We start from the raw sequence: 22,131 nt of genomic DNA, 5'->3' as shown, positions 1-22,131 counted from the left end.
AAAAGAAGAATTAAGCCTTGAGTTCTTTCCTCATTATTCAGAAATCTGTATTTCACTTAAGTACATTGTTTCCTTTGGGGAAAGGAACCCCAGTTGGTTAAATACAACATTCTTATCTTCAGATTAACACACAAAAGAGAGTGAGAAGAAGCCTCATATAATTCATGGCACTTTCTATCTGAGTATCTCTGAGTGCTTTATTGCCAATTAATAATGAAGTCCCATGGCACTGCTCTGAAATACTTCTAGATAAAAGCACTTAACAGATACATAAACTGAATGACACAAAAGCCCAGGGTTTTGCTCAAAGCTGTGTAGCTCAGACATTTTCCAGCCAGAAACAGAGCCCAGTCATCCACATTGAGTATAAGGTTTCAGTAACGGCATTAACATCCCTGTTCTGCAATGTTTTTACTCAGCATGCCTGAAAACAACTTAAATAGGCAGTAAATAACATTTTCCCATTCTAGGGGTGCATGTCATGGTTTACAGAGGTTGTCCAACTGGCCAGTGATAGAGAGGGAGAAATAAGTTTTCTCAGTCTAGAACACTGGTCAGTCCACCACCCTCAGTAAAAACAGGGTTTTACCAATACATTGTATGCCTGCCATTATTTTTTCCTGTGGTATGTAGGCATGGTTGATGTTCCTACATGCATTTCCTGTGTTACAATTCCAACCAGTGCTCTTGAGCTAATAAAATCTAAGAAACCCAGCGCCAGGGAATGGAAATTCTTTCCCAGAGCAAATGTTTATGTAGCCTCATTCAATGCATTTTAAAATTTTAATATTTTAAAACAGAGGAACTGTATTGAAATTATTCTATAACATCTGTGTTTCTTTTGTAGAGCTTTTTTTTTTTCTTTGTAAAAGTTTTCTGCTAGGATATAGTTCTTTTCTCATATTCAGAGTCTTCAGACAACTATTTTTAATCTTGCCACATAAATATAAGTGTGATCCCGTTACTTACAAGGAAGGCTGTAAAGTGACCTGATGATCTCATTCCTGGCTATCAATCCACACTAAAAAGTTGCTGTCACAGATACCTTGAAGGACACCACCACTAGCCCTATCTCTTCAGGAATCTTATTTAAGGGTCTGAAGGATTAAATTATATCTGCATTTTTGCACCTGTCTTCAGACAGTAGGCAGAGATATTCAAAGGACTTTACTGCTGGGTTCTCAACTCACCCTGAAAAGCAGTAGGAACTAGAATCTATCCATTAATTTTGTCTTTAAAAATCTTATTAGATAACTTTAACGCATAATGATGAAGAAGCTGTTCATAGCAGCTTTCTTGGCTATACTTCCATGAATAAAATGTCCTATTCATGAGCATAAAAAAGAATTTAAAAAAATAAAATAAGTGAGTTGAACAAACTGAAATTATCAAAGTCCAGCCACAAACATAGGCTGTGGAATGGAGTATAGATAAGAGCTGGAATTGAACTCAACAGATTTGTTTTCCTTTTTCAGCTGCTCCATGGCTTTGCAGGAGAGGCACTGAGCAAGTCTAACACAGAAGAAATTTCCCTGGCCTTGAAAGCCCTTGGAAATGTGGGACATCCAGCCAGCATCAAGCACATCAAGAAATTTTTGCCTGGATATGCAGCTGGTGCCTCAGATCTGCCACTCAAAGTCCATGCGACTGCTGTGATGGCCCTGAAAAATATAGGCATAAGAGACCCAAAAATGGTAAGGAAACAAAAGTCTCCTTTGTACTCGCGATAAGTCAACACATTGCTGCTAATCGATGATGGGGGATAAGGGAGAAAGTAGCAGGATTTTTTTTTTCCAAATGTAGCTATAATATATTTGGGCTTTTTTTTTTTAATTCTTTCACCATTCCTAAGTTATCATGTTTTATTCCTTTTGACATTAACCTCTAGTATTTCAGAAAGCAGCAAAAATCCCATTAAAAGGGTATATTCATTACCCTGTTGTTGAAGACAAATCAGTATTTCCACTGCAAACATTTATTTTCCAAGGACATTAGACAGAAAGCTAAATTATTGACCAAAATGTGTTTAGTGCTACTTCAACTTTGGTATGTGAGAGAACCACAAAACAAGGTTTTCAGATAATTGACATTTAATACTGAGTGTCACATCTAATCGTAATTCAAGACTGGATCTTATTGTAAATAGATACTAGAGGTTTGCATCCTAATTACAAATTTACAGACATTGTGTGGGTTTTAAGTCATAAACAGAACATTTACTAAATGTGACTTTTGTCCCTGAACGAGATAATGATTAGATATCACATACAATGGCTACACAGGCATAATCTCATCTACCACAGACATCACTTTACAATCATTTTCACCTTAAAGCAATCCACTTCTAAAAGGAAACCTTACATTTTCAAGCTTTTTTCTTGATATTGAATTTTTTTGTTTGTTTTATATAACACTATTCTTAACATAAAAAGTAAAATAAAAGGTTTTCATTAACTATTCTCCTACTAATCTGTATCATTTTTTCCATTATACTACTATTTTTTTTGCATATGACTCCCAGTTTGAGTACACATATTGATCCACAGACAATAGTGTGCCAGGGTATGCTTTTAAGCAAAAGAATAAAGAAACAATTTACTAGAGTGCAGGAGCTAGACAGGGAAAACAGGGTGGGGGGATGGAGAGACTAGCAAGGGTAGGAATTAGGTTATTTGGTGGGGAAGGAAAAAGCTGATTTGGTGTTTGGAAACAACGCTGTATCTCTGCTTGCCCTTTGGCCCAGCTTTCCACAAGTGACCCAGACTTCTGTTTAGTTCCATTTTATATGCATTTACTTTAGAGAAAATTGATCTGTAGTAGGTTAATGACTAAGACTGGATTTTGCATTGTTCAAAAACCAGTTTAATCCCTGGTTTACAGCCAGCTACACACCCATATTTGCATTAAACAGACTTAACACATGGCCTGTCATTTTTATTCTTTAATTTGAAAAACTAGTAATTTGAAAAGTTAGTAGCATTTAGAAGGAAGTTACTGCATCCTTTTCACACTTGGTATTTGATAATCAATATAGTCAAATTATTGACATCATTCAGGGTGTTTGCAAAGTTTGTTGAAGTTTTCTCAATCAGACATTTCAGAAGAGAGCATGTATATGCACTGTCCCAGTCAGAAAGGACTTCGCACAGGGATGGCCAGTTGGTGTTACACCATTTCCATCCTGTTTGAAGTTGAGGTCAAACACTTCAGTGCAGCTCGTGCAAAAGTGTATGGTTCCAGTACAAAATTAGTCTTGATATTAAACATAGTACACGATAAACACATCGGTCACGAGTAGTACTATGAAAATTACATTTGTTGCATATGCTTACAATTTTAAATTGCCTAAATGGCATAGAGATTATTGATAGTAAACTATTTTTTATTCTGGTAGAAAGAGCCCCAGGAGAAATGGTTAGAAATAAGGTATACCTTTACATGTAGGGATCAGTGATCACTGAAATCACATCTCAGATATGTGGTGGGTTCTTGAAGTCTCTTTTACTTACATTTCATCTTGGTTATGCTGCAGATATAATTTGCTAGTGCTTAACAAGGGACAATAGATTTGATGTAATGCTTATCCAGTGAAGTTCTATGGCTTTGATCGTGTAGGAATCAGAATACATTACCATAATGCCCCTTCCTGCCCTCAAACTCTGAAACCAGGAATATTGTTACCATAATAATTAAGCAATACAAATTTTTACTGTACTAGTGACGAAGAGATGATTCACTGATGATGAATGGTTACTAGAAAACTCTTCAAATATAGAGTAAATCTGAAAGTATGAATTATTTTCAGGTCCAGGCTATCACCCTTGAGATTTTCCTGAATCACAGAGTTCATCCTCGGGTTCGAATGTTAGCTGCAGTGGTTTTGCTTGAAACCAAGCCAGGTATTCCAATCCTGATGACGTTAGCTGATGCTGTGCTGAAGGAACCTAGCATGCAAGTGGCAAGTTTCATCTACTCTCACCTGAGGGCCCTGGGTAGAAGCACAGCTCCGGATCTTCAAGTGATGTAAGGAAAATCTGCCTCATTTCTCTAGATGAAGAATTTGTTGCAGACAAATTGAGGTGTTAATGTGCTCACTGATTTTTTTCAGGGCTTCTGCCTGCAGAATGGCTGTCAGAGTACTAAGTCCCAAATTTGACAGATCTGGATATCAGTTCAGCAAGGTTTTCCGCTTCAGTATGTTTAAAGGTAAGATACATACCCCCCCATCACTGCCCCATAGTAATCATCCTGAAGATTTTTTAGGGAAATATATACAGGTTGAAGTATAAAAATAAAGTATGAGAGTTTAATTGCACTAGCCAGGTGGCTAGCTGCATATTGTTGCTCCATATTCTCCTACATTCAGTGGAAATAAATAAATAAATAAATAAATAAATAAATAAATCTCAGGCTCTCCATTTTGAGAGTATTTAGGTTCTGTATTTTGCACTGCACACTGCCAGCATGAAATTACCAGAGGGCTTATGGGGCTCTAACCCTCTATTTTCATTAGCCAGTGAGGCACATGTTTCTGCATCAAATGCTGTAGTCTCAGTGGTGCTTAACAATTTCATACCATTGTTCAGCACCAAACAAACAGAAGGGACCTAAATTACTGCTGAAGTGGATTAATTTCTACCGGTGCTGAACATGTACAACTCTTTCTGAATTCAGATATGATGCTAAATTCCCTTCACCCCAACAGTAGTGCCCAGTGAAACAGCAAAAATGGTCAGATATAACAATTCATTGCACCCATGAGCAGCTAACTCAAGCATGTTGTCTAAAGATTTTTCTTGCACCCTCTTTCCAAGATTCTTTACTGGAATGAGCATATCCATGCATGCAATCTGGAATCACACCAGTTACATCAATGGGAGTCACATAGAAAAATCAAGAGCATTGGCAGTTAGAGGGGAGAGGACCAGATTAGAGGACATCTCTTTCTGGGCCAAATTGTACCTATTTCAATTTCCCATTTATGTTACTCTTCCCAGTAGGGATTTTTTAAGCAACTCCCCCATGTAAATGACCATGACAGCCTCAGTGATTTGGCATACGTAGCTGGCGGACTAGAGAGATTATATCTACAAACACAGTCTCCTTACACATGCTGTTTATCTAAAGAAGGACTTAGATGTTTTTAGCACTTTTGTTATTCACTGGTATATATAAAGATTCTTTTCAAAGTTGTCAATAGAAAAAGAGACTCAAACATCTGAAACCTGCAGTGCTAAGTGTGCAAGTACTTTTGCCTTCTTTTTGGGACAGGAGGGGGTTTTGGAAGACTTTTGTAGATCTTATTGTTGCCCTTCCCCTGTTTCATGGTTTTTATATGATCATTTAGTCTGGTCTATAATGAAACTGAGTATAATACATACCACAGCAACCACAATACCACATGCTTGCTTCCTCAGAGATGGAGGCAGAGAGTGCCCAAAGAAATACAGTAGATAATACACACTGTGTGAACTTTTGTACCATTTAAAATGCATTCACAGAGAGATACATTTTCCAGAAATAAGCAGATACATGTTTCAGGTTTTAGGTATTCATTTTCTCCTTATTTTTGCTTTAAAAATGAAGTTGCCTGTATTTTTGCACAGTGAAAAAGAAGGGCGCAGTACACAGGAGGGTAGTTGGCAGAGGGCTATGTGAAATGGATTATTTTGTTCTGGCTGTAGCCTCAAAATGCAGCAGAAAGTGAACTGAATTGCTGTTAATTCTTGGTGAATGCCAGTGTCACAAATTTGGTAACAATGCAGATGTGAAATTTAAACTTCTCATCCTGAAGACTAAGGAACACGTGTTCCTTTTCTCACTTATTTAATTCTTAGACTTGTATACTTCAGTCAGCTAAGTGAAGTCAATCCTCAATTACGCTGGTGTGGGAGGAGGCTCCATCCTCCAGTTTTCTGATTTGATTTGTCACCACTAGCCACGGGTGAAATGTGTTTCAGTGAGTTCCTTCTAGAAGAGTTACCATAGTGACAGCAGTAATGCAGTACCTATTTTCTTGCTAAAAACAAAAATGTGCCCTCAGCATCACAGTTCTTTGTGGTGCTAGGTGCTGAATTTTTAATGACAGGCACTAATGTCAGTTGAATGTACCTCTAATCTGGAATCTGTCACACATGGCCACCTCAGATAGTGCTTCGTGCTCTGCACACTGCCACTGAAATCAAATGGACGACCCAGGTACTGCTCAATATGGAAACTAACAGAATCTGACTCTCAATATGTACAGGGTTTTCTACAGATTTTTTTAATGAAATATGCTTACTAATATTCATAGGTATTAAAGACTGCGTTATTTGGTCAGTGATTTTCCTTTCCCTCTTCCTTGAGGTAAAATATTTAGTCAGATACATGCAGGTGCCATCACATTCTCACAGTGAAGTGGCTATGGTGCATCATCTCACTGAGTTAGTAGGATTCTTCATTGGTAAATATTTTCTTAGAGCATTAGAGCTACATAATGCCTAAGGTATAGAAAAAAAAAAAGAATACTATCTTTAAGTTGATGAATTTTGTTTAATCATTTACATATTTACGAGCAACATTTCTTATGAAGGAACAGTAAGTACTTTTTGTTGTTGTTGTTTGTAACGAACAGATTTCATGGGTTAGAAAACATCCACACAAAAAGAGCTTTAATAAATTTGCCGAAAGTACTATGTCTCATTCTAGTTGCCAGAACGTGTAACACCTAGGACTGCTCTGGCTAAACTCATTCAGAGAAAATCTAGTCTTCTTATTTCCAAGTCTCAAGTCAGTTTATTGTAACGTCCCAGTGTGATACCGTTTTGTTTTTTATTTTCTATAGGAAAATAAATGAGGTGATGTGGTGTTTTTTTGTTTGTTTGTTTTGTTCTTTCCCTGGCTGCCTGCTGAAGGTTCTCCACTTTGCCATGGGAAATTGCCTCTTATGGGATAGCATAAATGTTTGTATTTTGATCACAGGAGCTGTTACTGAACAGCATATTTTGTAGGCAGATAATGCATAGCACATTGGGTAACACAGGAGCTTCATGCAGAAGGAGAGTGAAGGTGACCTAGTGAAAGGTCAATTCATAGAGATTTTGCAGACTAAGTGGATTGCCTTTCCAACAGATTATTTCTCAAGTACCTGGAAAGTTGGAATCTGTCCTGAGAAATCAGACATCAAAATTAGTCTCTGTAATCTGATACTAAACTTAGTGTGAGATACTAAACTTAGTGAGCTAGGGCCAAGGATCATTCAGGCCTCTGTCAGCATGCACAAATTCAAAAGAGAATGACAAGGTGTTAGCATACTAGTGAGATTTTGTCTGAAACACAGAGAGTGGCACTAGAGAAATCACATGGGCCTGAGTATTCATAAACATCAACATTTTTGAACCAAGCAATAATCTAGTCTTCAAATTATGGCTAAATAATTTATGAGAATTTAATTACTCCTTTTCTAGAAAGAGGCCAAAGTCTCACTCCCTCTCATTGCAAATCCAGGATTTGGACTCAATGATCCTTGTGGGTTCCTTCCAACTCAGGATACTCTATGATTCTATAAACACTTGAAAATATATTTCCTACAATACATCAGTAATTTCTGCACAGGTATTGAAATTATTGGTCTGCATTTTCTAGGGCTCTGCACTTATCCTGGATTTCCAAAGCTGATTTCTGGTGGTGTTAGAATTCTAGGGCCTATTTAATCAGTATATGGTGCCTATGTCTAACACAAGGATAGCAGAAATTTAACATAGGGACTCCTAAAATATTTTCTTGTTCTCTGTCTAGTATTGGAAAAGGAAGGAGGGTTGGAATAAAGGAAGCACAACAGGGATGCCTACATATTGTGCTGCCCTAGTTCATTTTGAAACTTAAGGAAACTTAGAAAAGCCTTGGGATTACTTTAATTCAGAAAACAGGACTGCATAAAGCTGTGCCAAGATCAGGAAGAACATATAACTGTGTTCTGCACTGATTACCTGTACCTAACAACGTTGTAGATGATAAATCTAAAGAAGAGAAAATAGCAAAAAATTATGTTTGTTTGAAGTTTACCCAATAGTTAACAATTATTTAACAATTAGTTCATTTTATGTAAAGAGCTACAGCATTTGGAACGAGGTGTGTTAAATTGCCTCTGAGTCATCTGGGAAACAAATCTACACCTCACCATCTGTCCTTACAGGACATCTATATCCCTTTTTCTTAAACTATTAGCAAAGGATGGCAAATCTGTTTTCATTTCTGATCCCCTTTGTCAAGTTAGCTTAAGTGATGTCTTGTAAAAGCATTTCATAAGCTGGCATTATAGAATCTGACTGGATGTAAAGGATATAGTAGAAGCAATTGGAAAAATAGCATATCTACCATGCAATGAGCAGGGGACTTGTAATTTTGCCCATTAACAATTCAAGAATGCAGAATATTCTCTTTGTGACTGTTTTATAAGATCAGTTTTATAGCTGGGTTTTCTAGCCTTTCTCATACCATGTTGTAGCAGTTGTATTATGGAATTAGTAAATTGATACAATCTGCACACTGTGGCTTTAAAATACTAACTGGGCTGTGTTTTACTACCTATTTCTCTTCAGAGTTCCTTATGAGTGGACTGGCAGCTAAATACTTGGTACTGAATAATGCAGGCAGCTTAATTCCAACAACAGCAATATCCCACCTGCGGACACATTTCCTTGGAAGAGTTGCTGATCCCTTTGAGGTAATTGAGTCTACCAGCAGTTTGCCCCTCACACCTTCACAGGACCATCATCCAATTGGCATTTACATTTTGCTTCATCCCACAGGTGGGAATAACAGTTGAAGGACTGCAGGAGGTGTTTGCTAAAGGTTACTCTCCTGACAGGGACTGGGAGACTGACTATGACTTCAGGGAAATCCTGAAAACGGTAAATTATCAGGAAAAAGGAAAATCTGTCAGGTACTGGTTTGCCAAATGTTACAAAGAGTCAGACTTTCTTCCTCTTCTCATGCAGCTCTCGGACTGGAAGGCACTCCCGAGTGACAAACCTTTTGCTTCAGGCTACTTGAAGATATTTGGCCAAGAGTTGTTCTTTGGTGGACTTGATAAAAACACCATCCAAAATGCATTGCAGGTATCATTTCAAAAACACCACCAGATAGATAAGCACCAAAAGCTTTAAAACACTGTTTCTTCCACGCATTTCCCTTCCCCCCTCCCTTTTTTTTAAATTCTTAATTCAAGAGATTTTTTTTGTCTTTAGTATTAAGGTAAATAAATTCAAACTTTGATCAGGATTAGCTATAATCGTTGCTGGCAGACCTTCCCCTGAGGCACAGTTAATGACACAGATCATGATATTCAAGCTCAGCTTATTTAGACAAGTTGAACTCTGTAATTGCAGGCATGGTATGGACCTGATGAAAAAATCCCTTCAATAAGGAGATTAATCAGTAACCTTCAAAGTGGCATAGGGAGGCAGTGGACCAAGGCTTTACTGTCCTCTGAGATCCGTCGTATTGTGCCTACCTGTGTTGGGTTCCCAATGGAGACCAGCTTCTATTACTCTTCTGTCACAAAGGTGGCAGGAAATGGTAAAGTATTTCAATATCTGAGCAAAACAAACATGGTTATCAGGATTGGAGGGATTTTTAACACTTTGTTTACTTTCTTTCCAACAGTTCAAGCACAGATTACACCTTCTCCAAGGTCTGATTTCAGATTGACTGAGTTACTGCAAGCCAACATTAGGCTGCGATCCAAAATGAGTCTAAGGTAAATATTTTTCATAAATTGAAAGAATTGTATTTCCAAGTGACAGAGGCCACAAAAATTTCAACAGCTGTTTGCTGTATGTACATAATTTTACCCTCTCATTCTAACTTTTCAGCATGGCTAAGGATATGACCTTTGTAATTGGGATCAACACAAACATGATCCAGGCAGGGCTGGAAGCACACACCAAGATTAATGCTCATGTACCTGTGAATGTTATTGCCACTGTCCAGATGAAGGAAAAAAGTATCAAAGCTGAAATTCCTCCGTGTAAAGAAGAGACTAACCTATTTACTGTAAGGTAAGTCATAGCACTTATCTGTCTTTGTAGCCTTGTAGAGTCTTTCCAAATTAAATGGAACGTTTGCTTAGGGATCTTGCCTTTGACGAACAGCTTGAGTAACTGGAGTGATCAGTGTAGTTTATTGAATTTAAATGAAAGGACATGTACAAAAGCTTTGGTTGAAAATATGTTTTACTTTCTGTGGTCTCGACCTGAAAATTACCATTTCTCAGTTTTTGAGATTCATAAAATATTTGAAACTCACAAGGCATAAAATTTCTATCCCAATATATATATTTGGGTTGAAGACACTAGGTAAAATATAAGCCATCTGGATTCTATCAGTTGTAACAGATAACCCATACAAATTTGCATTTGGTGCCTGGAAGCACAGAGGACTTGGTGTTTCTTGTGTTTTTACCTTGTTACCCTGTAGCTGCCATTTGGTTTTCTTGCCTGTTAGGTCTACTTGATTTATTATCAGTGTATGCAATTACAATACACTCTGGAAAACTATTGTAGCCAGATGCCAAACAAATGAAAACAGATGGAAATACAAGTAAAAAGAGAGGGATAAAACAGAACGAGTATGTCCAAGGAATCAAAGCAGTAGACCAAAGCTTAAAAAACCTTCACACACACGAAAAAACACTGAGAAAGACAAGCTGAAAATTCATAACAAAGCAAAAAGCATCACTGACGACAGAAATCAGCTATTATACAAGCTGCAGAAATGTTAATAAGTTTCTGCTCTAAGAATACAGCCACAACAAAAGAGCTCAGTTGCTTGATCCAGCTGCAATTAGCATTCATGGCTGCTGGCCCAGAGAAGCTCTGCAGGTCTCTTCAGTTTAGCCACCACAGAAGCTAATCATTATTCTCCCTTGCTCCTCAATGGTCACAGAACCGCCTATTAGGTATTTGACATCACATCCTCCTCCCTACTATGATTCCTCAGCTCCATCAACCATGATTGTAATCAGGTTCTCCACACAGAGGAGGGAGAGTTTCAGCAGTTCACAGAGAGTCTGTTAGCTGTGTGAAAACTGCTGTGGCACCATGAGTGAATGTTTTGTTCAGTTTCTTGTGAATACCAAGACAGTATACTCCCAAGGTCACCAGGGACAGCAGGCACCTGATCTCACTAGTTCTCATCGGAGAGGACAAAGTGGATATTAATGAACTCAGTAAGGATGCTGAACTGGAATGAGAATATTGGACACTGTGATGGAGTTTAGAGCCTCAGGCAGAGCTACAAATTTTAGCAGAAAGATCCTTCTGGCAAACCAAAATAAAAAATATTTTCCTCCTTTGACTTAAGGGGAAATCAAATCAGACACAAAAGGGTTAAATATATTGCCAGAAAGTATAAAACAAGTCAGTAACAGACATAGGGGATCATAGCCAAGGAGTCCACCAGCTCCAGCCCAAGCCCTCCTCTAGACCCTGCAGCATTATCATTTATAAAGTGAAGTAGTCAGCTGGAAATAGCTCCATAATGCCAAGTATATGAGAAAGCTAATACTCACTAGCTAACTTTTAGCACCATCAATTTTTCTCTGAAAAGCATTCCTGTTCACTGTTACAAAACAAATGGTTGGTGGAAATCACACAGAGCAATGAAACAGCAATGAGTACAAGCGAAGGCAAAGCAATAACTAGAGAATGTAACACTGAACCACATCACTGAGGAGGTCAAAGAACAAACAAAGTAAAATCTTAAAGGTATGAAGAGAAACAACCAGGAATGATATATAGAGAGAAAGGATGTACATACATTCTGTCCAAAGTCTTAATTTAAGATGGACTTTCTCTTCCTTTTGCATAGCTCCACCAAAGAATAAGGAACCTATTGAATTCAATATTTTAGAAATTTTCTGACACTTCCCCATATTAACTTTAAATGCTCCATTCAAATAAATGGTTCTGGAAAACTATTGGTCTTTCAGCTGTTTGTAAGCTGTTTGAAATATTTTAGTATTAGACACTTGTCTTGATGGTCAGTGAGTTGCTATCTATAGTAGTACCTTGACATTAAAGCTGGTCAGGATGTAAAATTATTCTAGTTTTCATCTCTCACACCCAGAAGTAAACAGTCTTCAATAGTGTTTAGTTCAGTTACATCCTACACACTGTACAGGTTATAACCTGTCACACTTGTGGGATTTATATAAATATCCAGGAGTGGAAAAGAAATTCAGGTGAGCAATCAAAAAAATAAAAAATTAAAGCCCAAAAACTTTGGTGATAGAGAGATTGCATTCCCAAGACAAATCAGTACACTAAGGACTCAACTTTCTTTACAGCAAAAATCAGAACACAATTAATCATAGCATGAAGAGAATATATAGCATATGTTTCAATTCAATTCTATCAAAGTTAAATTTAATTAAGAATAATAGTTATTTTTAAGGCTCTTTTAGCATAATTATTTGGTATACTACAGATGGTTGTTTAAACATACTTTTAAACAAAATTTACAGGAAGAAGTAAAAATCAAATAAATTTAAGGGAAAATTAGAGCCCTGTGATTAAAGTATAAATATGGAGAGCTGCCAGAGAATACACTTTGCAAATATATCACATATTCATAATGACAGGCTACTGAAGTATATACATAATCTTGAATAGAGCTCTTACCATGGGGCTTTTTTGCTTGTTTTAACTGTAGGATAAGCAGAAATTGCTTCACATTTATAAGGCTGAATTACAAAATTACAACACTGTACACAACATGTATACAACATATAATGGAAAATGCAGAAGACCCAGTGTACGCAGTGCATGAGCTCACCAAGCTGCATGTTTGGGGATAGAGGAGAGAAATGACTTGCAGTCCAAGCCTCTGTTTTAGTAACACCTTTGCACCAAGATCAGAAGGATGATGTGCAGGAAAGGCAAACATTTTCATTTCACCATAGCAGAAAGAGAGTTAAAGATCGGGTTGGAAAATTGTCTCTTGCTTCTTATTTCTTTGGATATGATGTCATGCTGTGCTTTAAAACCTGAAGAAATATTTTTTCAATGATATTGTTGTTGTTTTTGTTTTAAACAGACACTGAGATCTTCTGTCTCCATGTGTAAGGCCACACTCCCTGAAATATCAGTGGGCCCAACACAGCTGAATTGCTTGTCTCTTACCCCTGCAGTGAATTTGGCTTATACTATAGCACAGCTTCTTCTCTCATCCAAAAAAATACACTAATATATATTGGAAAATCTCCCTTTTATTTTTTTCTCCCTTGTGCTGGGATCAGAGAGAACAGATTCTTTCATACCATAGCTTTAGGCCTTCTTTGTGACTGTTTTTCTTGTTAAAGCACCAGAGCTGGCTCTTGTAGCCTATTTTTACTGTGCCGTGTGATTCTGCAGACATTGACATGTGTCACCTGTGATGCAGCTACATTTGTTGGCTCTCTGTGCTCAACAGGGAGGAATCGATCCTCTACTTTCATTAGGTGGCAGAAGTAGACTATTGGCATAAAAATGCCTAAAAAAAAAAAAAAAATGGGAAAGAAACCCCAGGGCTTTCTGCTTGGAGACCCAGACTGCAGTTCAGTGGTCATTTGAATTATTGAATGGGATTAAAATAAAAGCCATTTCCCTTTTTGTCCCTTTACCCAGATGAGCCATCTGAAATGCAAGTTGATTTGTATTTTCTTTTATCCCCTCAGCTTGTTAGGGAGAATATTTTATTTCAGATTCCATTCTTCAAGGTTCTCCTCTCACCCAGCGTGGAGTGTTGCTGTCATGTCCTTATCTAAAAAAAGAGAGAGATGGAAAAGAAAACAAAGCCCACAGGTGACACACGTTTTATTGAGGTGTTCCACATGAAGTGCAATTGTGTGCTTTACAGTGCACACAGCACAGTAGGAGCCTTCAAGAGGAAGAGAGCACTATCAAATGAATACAAATTCATCTTTCAAATAGGTTAGATTGGAATTGCTCAGGCTATTACAGTGCGGACCATATTAAAATAGAGACCATTTTGCAGATCATCTTTCCATTTACTGTCACAAAGGCCACCGCCATTGATGGACCACAAAAGCCCCAGGGCAAGCAGATCAACTTCATACGTGAGAAACAGTATGTGGGGAATTCTGAGCTGGATGTTAGCTATGATAAATAGCTAATAAGGTAGAGCTAGCACAATTTTATTAGCTGAAGGAAATAGGTTTTCACCTGTCAAAAATGTTTAGTATTCAAGATGTTTCTGTGACACAAAACAAAACTCATGGTTGTCACAGCACTGTGAAGAATGTAGGTTATGGAGCCAGGGCATCAGGATATCTAGCCATGAGAGTCTCAGTCTCATGCCACAGTTTATATCACTTGTCCTGGATCCATACTAATACTCTTAGACCCCACAACATTGTAATCAATGTATTGAATGCATTTACCTAAGTAGGCTCTTCACCTTCCAACACATCCTCTCTGTGATGTCTTTCCAAGCCATGTGTCTTTACCAGTGCAGTTAGATCAAGCTGGAGATACTTAATTTGACAAGTTGAGGTTAAAAATGTTGAACAGGAAATAACATGCAGTAGCTCCCCAGTCCCTCATGTTATTTTTTGAAGTTATGACAGTATTTTTCCAACTATAATATTAAAAGAAATGAGAAACAAGTTTAGCAGTGAATACACAGAATTTTAAAATTTTAAAAGGAAAAAAAAAAATCAAAATAGGAGTTTTGAAAATTTAATAGCATAGTCCACAGCCCAGCTTCTAAGTGGACTGTTCTTCAAGCTATTAGGTATACGGAGATCCCACCAAGTACAGTTCTTTTAAGCTCAACACATGATTGCAAAAGCCTAACTGTGAGATATCTGGCCCAAGATTGGTCCACGTCTTTATTCACTCTTAGCCATCCTTGAAAATACAACTAGCAGGAAAATGTAAATATCTAGCTGTAAATATCTGTAAAGCAATTTGCAAGGTACGATACTTGTTGCTGAGTATGTGCTATAAGGCATTTTTCATGATTTTTCCTCAGCAGTGCTTTATTGATAAAGGTTCCCTTTAATGTTTATTCTGCAGGTCTAAGACATTTGCTGTTACACGAAATATTGAAGATTTGGCTGCTAGTAAGATGACTCCAGTTCTTCGACCTGAAGCAGTGCTTGACATAATGAAGATGTCCTTCGATTCAGATTCTGCATCAGGCGAGACTGATAACATCAGGGTAACTGATGTAGTGTCTGACTATTCTTTTTTTTGGCTTTTAATCAGTGGGAGACCATTTCTTTTCTCCATAGGAAAATGTATGACTCACCTCTGACCAAAGCTACTTTGCACAGAATAAGTCAGGTTCAATCTAATAACACAAATAGCCCTGTGGAAGCATTATTTTAAAATCTGGAGTGTGATCACAACAGACTTGTGACACTTTTCCAAAAGAGCATTTGCTTTGGTAATTAATTTTACACTGCCATCTACAGGATAGGCCCACAATCTTTAAAATGCTTTACAATCATCATGCAATCATTACATTCCTGGGACAGCCAGAAATATTTCGTGAGATGCTCCGGTGATCAATTTGCAGAGCCAAATTTAACACCTATAGGCACCCTGATTCAAGGATGGATGGCAGTTTGTGTGTCAAGCCAAAGGACTTCCTGAACTACAATTTTCCATAAAAGCCATTACAAGCTTTCTATGATGGGCAGCATCGTGAAGGCATCACCATGACAATTCATTCAACAAAATACTGACAGAGGTGAGAAATACATTGTCCTCTTCAGGTTTCATTGTCATCCTGCAACTCTGAAGGTTTTTCAGATAAAGTAAGAGACAAAAAGAGGGTGAGTACAGCACGTTCATATGGAAAAGTCAATAGGTAAATATACCATCAGCTGGAGCAGTTTCCAATATCCTGGAACAAGCAAAGATCTTTGTGCCTATGTGCTCTTCCTGAAAATATTTCACTCTGTGGTTATTCTTGAATGAGCAGCAACTGAAAAAATTACACTGATTAGAGCATTTCCCAGTATCATTATCATTCCCTTTGGAAAGAAAGGATCAGTATTAAAATTCCATTTTTTTTCTGTGTGGTTCATGCAAGTTTGGAATTTTGTGAGACATGGTAAACTGAGTAAAAAAATAATTTCAAACTCTGCATTATGTATGAAAAGAAAGCTTATGGTTACGCGTTTTTTGCTATTTGCTTCACTGCTCCAGGAAATCATAGCTTTCACTTCATGGATTTGGTTCTAATTTTAATTAATTTTCATTCACTCTTCTGCAAACATCATTTACTACATGTAAATTACATATCTTTGAGTGGAAATTTCAAACATCTTATAGGCTTTGGCCATCTAGGAAATCTCTGTGATCTAGTTAATATATTATGTTAATATATAATTTATATATAATGTATTTCTGGTTAATATATTCTCACATTCATATCAGATCTCAAGTGAGAGAGAATTTGTGTGGACATGATGAAGGTTCTGTAGTTTGACCCAATAATAAAGCAAAAGAAAGAACTCCAGTCAGCATGCTTAGATTGGTCAAGAATCATTTTACACAGTTTAATACTCTGTGAAAACAAAATGAAGAAATTAGAATTATCTTGTGACATAATTTTCCACTCTTACAGCTTGAATCTCCTTCTACTCTAGATAGTCTAATCAAGGCATTCAGTTGATAACTTTGTCCAACTGAAAACCAAGTTGTTCTATATCACAGCCTAGCAATCTCAAATAAACTGGTTAATTCCTTCTGCATAATATACGCATCTATTACTGAAACAGGACTTTTAGCATACAAGTATTTCTCTTAATGTTGTCCAGTTTAACTTGATATGTGCATTATCCAATAGGACAGACAGTCTGTAGAAGATGTTTCATCAGGAAATTCCTTCTCCTTTGGACATTCTTCTTCCCAGAAGGAGCCATTTGTTCAGTCTATATGCTCCAATGCAAGTACATTTGGGGTTCAAGTGTGTATTGAGAGGAAGAGCATACATGCAGCATTTATCAAAAATGTGCCTCTTTACTACTTAGTTGGAGAACATGCCCTTAGAATAAGCTTCAAGCCAGGTAAATACAGTTGTGCACAAAAAGAAAGCAGTGGGTGAGTGGGTGGGTGGGTGGGTGGATGGGCGGGGATGTGTGCATATATATATATATATATATTTCTTTATGCATATATATAGTATCTTAAATACCACTAGAACGACTATTAGACGTTTCAGCCCTGCCAACATTGGTGGCAGACCCCACTGCAGGAGGAATCCACCTCTCCTCCATGGGCTTGAGCAACCATTTCCCAGCTTGCCCAGCAAGTGGCCATGCGGCGCAATACCTCTCTGCATGGCCAGCATCAAGCAGAGCTGATCTGTACCTGCAGAGCGTGTCTGATGCATCCTGAATCATTGGATTTGGGATGCAAGCAAAGAGCAATTGGACATGGGCAGCAGATCTGATGCAGAGTCCTGTAGCTACATTTTAAAAACCGAGACTCTTAAAGGGAATTATGGATTAACCCTGTCAGGATCTAGTTCTTAATGTCTTAATCTATGATCATAAGAAGCAAAAGCACAGCAGGCCACTGAATCTAGGTCTCCTAAGTATCAGGCCTAACCATTGGGCCTTTCTTTGCAATTCAAGAGTAAACCTCAGTTCCTTTCTAATGCCTGATTCACTCACCCATAGTGTTATCTGGTTAAGCAATCCAATTCACAATTCACTTGACTTAAATCTTAAAAAGATCATTCTGTTTATGGACATGAAAAGAATCTATTATTATGCTAACATTGTAAAATTCACTTGTTGCCAGTATGTACTTCAGCGATTACTGAAATATTTTTTAAAAGTTACTCAACACAAAAAAAAATATATATATATATATATATGGTGAAGAATGTCTGGAGAAATCATAGCAAAATTTGGCTTATTTTATTATTGAGTTGCTACTACTAACAGTGATACTAATTGTTGTGCAATCTCAGTTTACACAGAGGCACCTATTGAAAAAATACAAGTCACAATTCAAGCTGGGGACCAAGCTCCTGCAAAAATGGTACGTTTGGTAACATTTGAAGATCCAGAGACACAAGCATCTTCCAGCAAAGAAGCAATCAAAAGAGTGAAGAAAATCCTTGATGACACTGTTGATGACCAGGTACTGCTGTAAAAATCCACTTCTAGATTTGTGGGAGGCAATACACAAAGCTTGGTTATTTATATTTACTTTACTAAGTAACCTTGTTTATTTAGATGGTAAACAAAAGTTGGAAAATAAAGACAGGCTTTTGGGTACACAACTCTTTCTGCTGGTCTTTTGATTAAATTCATATCTTTTGCCATAGATGTGGTGAAGGGTTGGTTTTGTAATTTTCTCTAAAGATCTCTTGCATGGTTATGTAAGACCCCAAATAGACGTTGTGTGCCCAGAAGGTAGTCTGTACCACCCCACTACTGCAACTGTAGCAAATGGGTGTGACACAGACCTATACAACTTGCTCTGAGATAGTCATAGCTATAGCACTATCATTACTAACACTAGTTGCAAATAATTATATGATCAAGTTTCTACACATTTATTATCACACAAGGTTTGGGGGTAATATTCTATTTGTGTGTGTTTTTAACACATTATTATGTATTAGCCTCATTGTGGTGTATTGCAAGAATGTTATCTCAGGTACACATCTTGTCTTCTAAGGCAGCAGAGAGATTCATAGCCCTCTATATCTGATTTTACTTACAGCCTTCTGTAGGGACACAGAAAAAAATAAATATACATATACATGTATTTTTTTTTTCCATTGATGTCATTGACTAGGGAATAAGAAAATCCAGAAGCTCCTCATCCAGTGCCAGCAGCGCCAGCGGAAGTGCTGAAAGTACAAAGAGCAGCCCATCCAGCAGCAACTCTGACAACAGAGCGTCACAAGGAGGGACCCAGACAAATCTGAAAGCAAAACAGTCTAAAGCCAAAGAAAAGAAATTCTACCCCTTTGGGGACAGCAGCAGTAGCAGTAGCAGCAGGAGCAGCAGCAGTAGCAGTAGCAGTAGCAAAGGCAGTAGTAGTAGCAGTAGCAAGAGCAGTAGTAGCAGTAGCAAGAGCAGTAGTAGCAGCAGCAGCAGTAGCAGCAGAAGCAGCAGCAAGGGGAGCAGCAGTAGTAGCAGCAAGGGTGGCAGCAGCAGTAGTAGCAAAGCATCTGCTATAAGGCATAAGGCTAAGAAGCAGTCCAAGACCACATCATTTCCACATGCCAGTGCTGCTGAAGGAGAGAGAAGTGTCCGTGAGCAGAAACAGAAAACACAGAGTAGCAGCAGTAGCAGCAGAAGCGCCAGCAGCAACAGCAGAAGCACCAGCAGTAGCACCACCAGCAGCAGTGAAAGCACTGGTGTTTCCCATCATCACAGCAAATACGACAGACAAGATGAAACGAAACATGTCAAGTCCCAATTTAACAGTCACAGTAGTTACGACTTATCTACCGAATGGGTAAAATTTTCTATTACTTTGACTTCTACTAGGAGGTGATCCTCACTGAGCTATAGGTAATAATTTCTTTTGGAATTTTCCAGGAAAGTCACCTGCCAAAAGTATACCGGCTCCGCTTTAGGTCTGCTCACACCCATTGGGTAGGTACCTTATTCAATTGCACATTCCCACGGTGGCCATAATTGATACGATCAAGCATAGTACTGAAGCACTTTACTCGGTTCATTTCACTTGATCATTCCATATTGTCCAATAATATCATTGACAAAATAAGTAGGTTTATTAATAAAATACCAACTATTGCACTACATCCTTCTACTGCAGCACTAGCAGCCCTCAGTTTTTCAGTCAGGATACCTTTGGGCTAGATTCCGTACAATACAGCCAAGACTCAGCTAACAGAGACCATGGGATAATTATAAAGTGGTAGGACCTTCCAATAGGAATGACTGTGTCCACAGTTTTTAAGCAATCACAGCAGAAAGGCAAAATCGTTGTGTATGTGGATGGAATCAGAAACCGGGTTCAGTATGTATTATGGCACAGAGGTATTTTAAGTCTATGTTAGAAGGATGATAATGAAGTGGCTTTTGTAAGTGTTACCTGTTTATGAAAAAGAAAGATGATTTACATTGTGGTTTTTTTTATTATTAAATGGTAATCTCTTTCTATTTCTTAAAAAAAAAAAAAAAAAGAAAGAAAATGTTTGAACACTTGTTAAGTGTCAGTTTTATTTTGCCTGACATCAGATCTAGACAGTGTGATGTTGCCATTTGCAATCAGTGCCTACATGGCCTTCCTATGAGCTGAAAGGTACAGGTACCTCAGATCCACATCCCTACCCAACGTATTTCATGTCTGCTTTATAATAACAAAAGTCACACTCTAGCTATGTCTGAGTTGTCTTTACAGGGAGGCTGATAGCTCTGATTTTGATGTCTGAAATGTAAAACTAGAGACCAGACCATACCTTATTATCCTACTTCTGCTTCATAGCATCCAGAACAGAAGAGATCCAGCAGCTCATCATCAGCCTCCTCGGAGTCAGGAAGCAGCCACAGCAACAGCAGCAGCAGCAGTGACAGCAGCAACAGGAGAAGTCACACAGGTGGCACCAGCAGCAGCAGCAGCAGCCACCGCCACGGGGTAACAGCTGGGCACAGCTCAAGAAGAAGCCACATGAGCAGAGGAGCCAGCATTCACCACAACCATGATTCCAGCCTGACTCACGAGGTAGTATCTTTACTGTACAAACAGTCAAGCTTTGCTAACTGCTGATCAGAAGCTATAGACGTGGTTGCACTCTAATGAGCTGAAGTAGGCAGGACCAGGAAGTAGTCAAGTTTGTAAACTGAAAGTGCACTGAGATTTCTTTCCCCCCTGTGTAAACATTTTTTCCAAATTCCTTTGGCCTTGGGGTTTTGATTACGTTTTCTTTAATTTCTAAAGCCACTAGCTCTATGTGAAAACCTGGATTTGGAAATGATAAAAAAAAATAATAATAAAGGGAGTGAGATTATGAAGGGGAAAAAAATATTTTTCCTACCTAAGCAAAAATGAAAATTAGGAGGAAGTAAATAAGTATAACTTAAAGCCTCTGTTTTAAACCTCCTAATTATTAGCCTCCTAATTATTTTCAGATGTAGACTAGAGGGCATGAGTGCACGCTGAGAATAACTAAAATCAGAATACCCATGATCATTACTGATTGAGAAATATAAAGTCCTATTAAGCACTGTTCATCTTTATTTTTAGTATACAGTCAGTATTCTGTAATTGTATTAAGGAAATGTATCTACTTATTGTAACAGCAAGAGTAGCCTTGCAAATGCAGGCAATGTCTCTGGGAACTCTGCTACTACAAAGGATTTCAGAATAATCAATGTGTTTGAAGGAGCTGTTGTATAGTAAAATAGACTGTGAATGTGTATAATGCTATGAAGATACCTAGCATATAGTAGGCAGCTATTTAGAGTATTGCAATAACGCACGAAATCTTAAGTATAAAAAGATAGTTTGGAAGAGTCTTGGATTCTTTATCAAAGCAAACACTTCTTTGAAAATTCCTGGTGTTAATGAAATCATTAAGACTGAAACCAAAGTTATTCTTAAGTATTGACGATATAGATAGACACACCATAAACTAAACGGATGAACGATGAGGAATGCTTTCTGCTACCAGCATACATAAACTGGACTGTAGGCTCTCCAGTGAATACACTGAAATACTTAAGCACAGATGGTTGGGGGTTGTTTTTCAGCGCAACTTCCTGGGAGACGTAATTCCACCTGGCATTACGATTGTGGCACAGGCAGTAAGGAGTGACAACAGAAATCAAGGTTATCAAGCTACAGCATATGTTCGTTCTGATGCTGCCAAAGTTGATGTGCAACTAGTTGTGGTTCAGCTGGCTGAAACCAATTGGAAAGCATGTGCTGATGCTGTAATACTGCCTCTGAAAGCACAGGTAAGTACACAGGCAGCTTTGCCAAGTGAGACATCTGAAAAGCCCACAGTTTTTTAAATAAGCACAGAGCACCTGCTGATTAGGAGGTCCAAGCAGGGAAAACATACATATTTCACTTTCGTGAAATTTCAGAGAATATCCATTCCTTTCACCATCCTTTTGAATTAAAAAAAAAAAAAGTT

At 37.9% G+C, this 22,131-nt stretch overlaps 1 protein-coding gene across 6 annotated transcripts in view; it reads left to right on the top strand.

The window, feature by feature from the left end:
* LOC308198984 (vitellogenin-1) overlaps nucleotides 1-22,131 on the top strand; it is a 45,865-nt gene that overhangs the window by 13,299 nt on the left and 10,435 nt on the right. For all 6 annotated transcript variants that reach the window (XM_080602300.1, XM_080602296.1, XM_080602297.1 and 3 more), the window contains 16 exons: nucleotides 1,476-1,694; nucleotides 3,806-4,023; nucleotides 4,109-4,206; nucleotides 8,583-8,707; nucleotides 8,793-8,894; nucleotides 8,982-9,101; nucleotides 9,372-9,561; nucleotides 9,649-9,742; nucleotides 9,858-10,043; nucleotides 15,063-15,207; nucleotides 16,846-17,065; nucleotides 17,977-18,149; nucleotides 18,813-19,481; nucleotides 19,565-19,621; nucleotides 20,478-20,714; nucleotides 21,743-21,949. In XM_080602300.1, the coding sequence (XP_080458426.1) occupies nucleotides 1,476-1,694; nucleotides 3,806-4,023; nucleotides 4,109-4,206; nucleotides 8,583-8,707; nucleotides 8,793-8,894; nucleotides 8,982-9,101; nucleotides 9,372-9,561; nucleotides 9,649-9,742; nucleotides 9,858-10,043; nucleotides 15,063-15,207; nucleotides 16,846-17,065; nucleotides 17,977-18,149; nucleotides 18,813-19,481; nucleotides 19,565-19,621; nucleotides 20,478-20,714; nucleotides 21,743-21,949 (3,060 nt within the window). The remainder of the gene's footprint in view (nucleotides 1-1,475; nucleotides 1,695-3,805; nucleotides 4,024-4,108; nucleotides 4,207-8,582; nucleotides 8,708-8,792; nucleotides 8,895-8,981; nucleotides 9,102-9,371; nucleotides 9,562-9,648; nucleotides 9,743-9,857; nucleotides 10,044-15,062; nucleotides 15,208-16,845; nucleotides 17,066-17,976; nucleotides 18,150-18,812; nucleotides 19,482-19,564; nucleotides 19,622-20,477; nucleotides 20,715-21,742; nucleotides 21,950-22,131) is intronic.

The sequence above is a fragment of the Anser brachyrhynchus genome, assembly GCF_964034855.1.
Source record: "Anser brachyrhynchus genome assembly, chromosome: 8".
NCBI classification, from domain to species: domain Eukaryota; kingdom Metazoa; phylum Chordata; class Aves; order Anseriformes; family Anatidae; genus Anser; species Anser brachyrhynchus.
The sequence above is the reverse complement of the archived record's forward strand: the minus strand, read 5'-3'. Positions and strand labels throughout refer to the sequence as shown.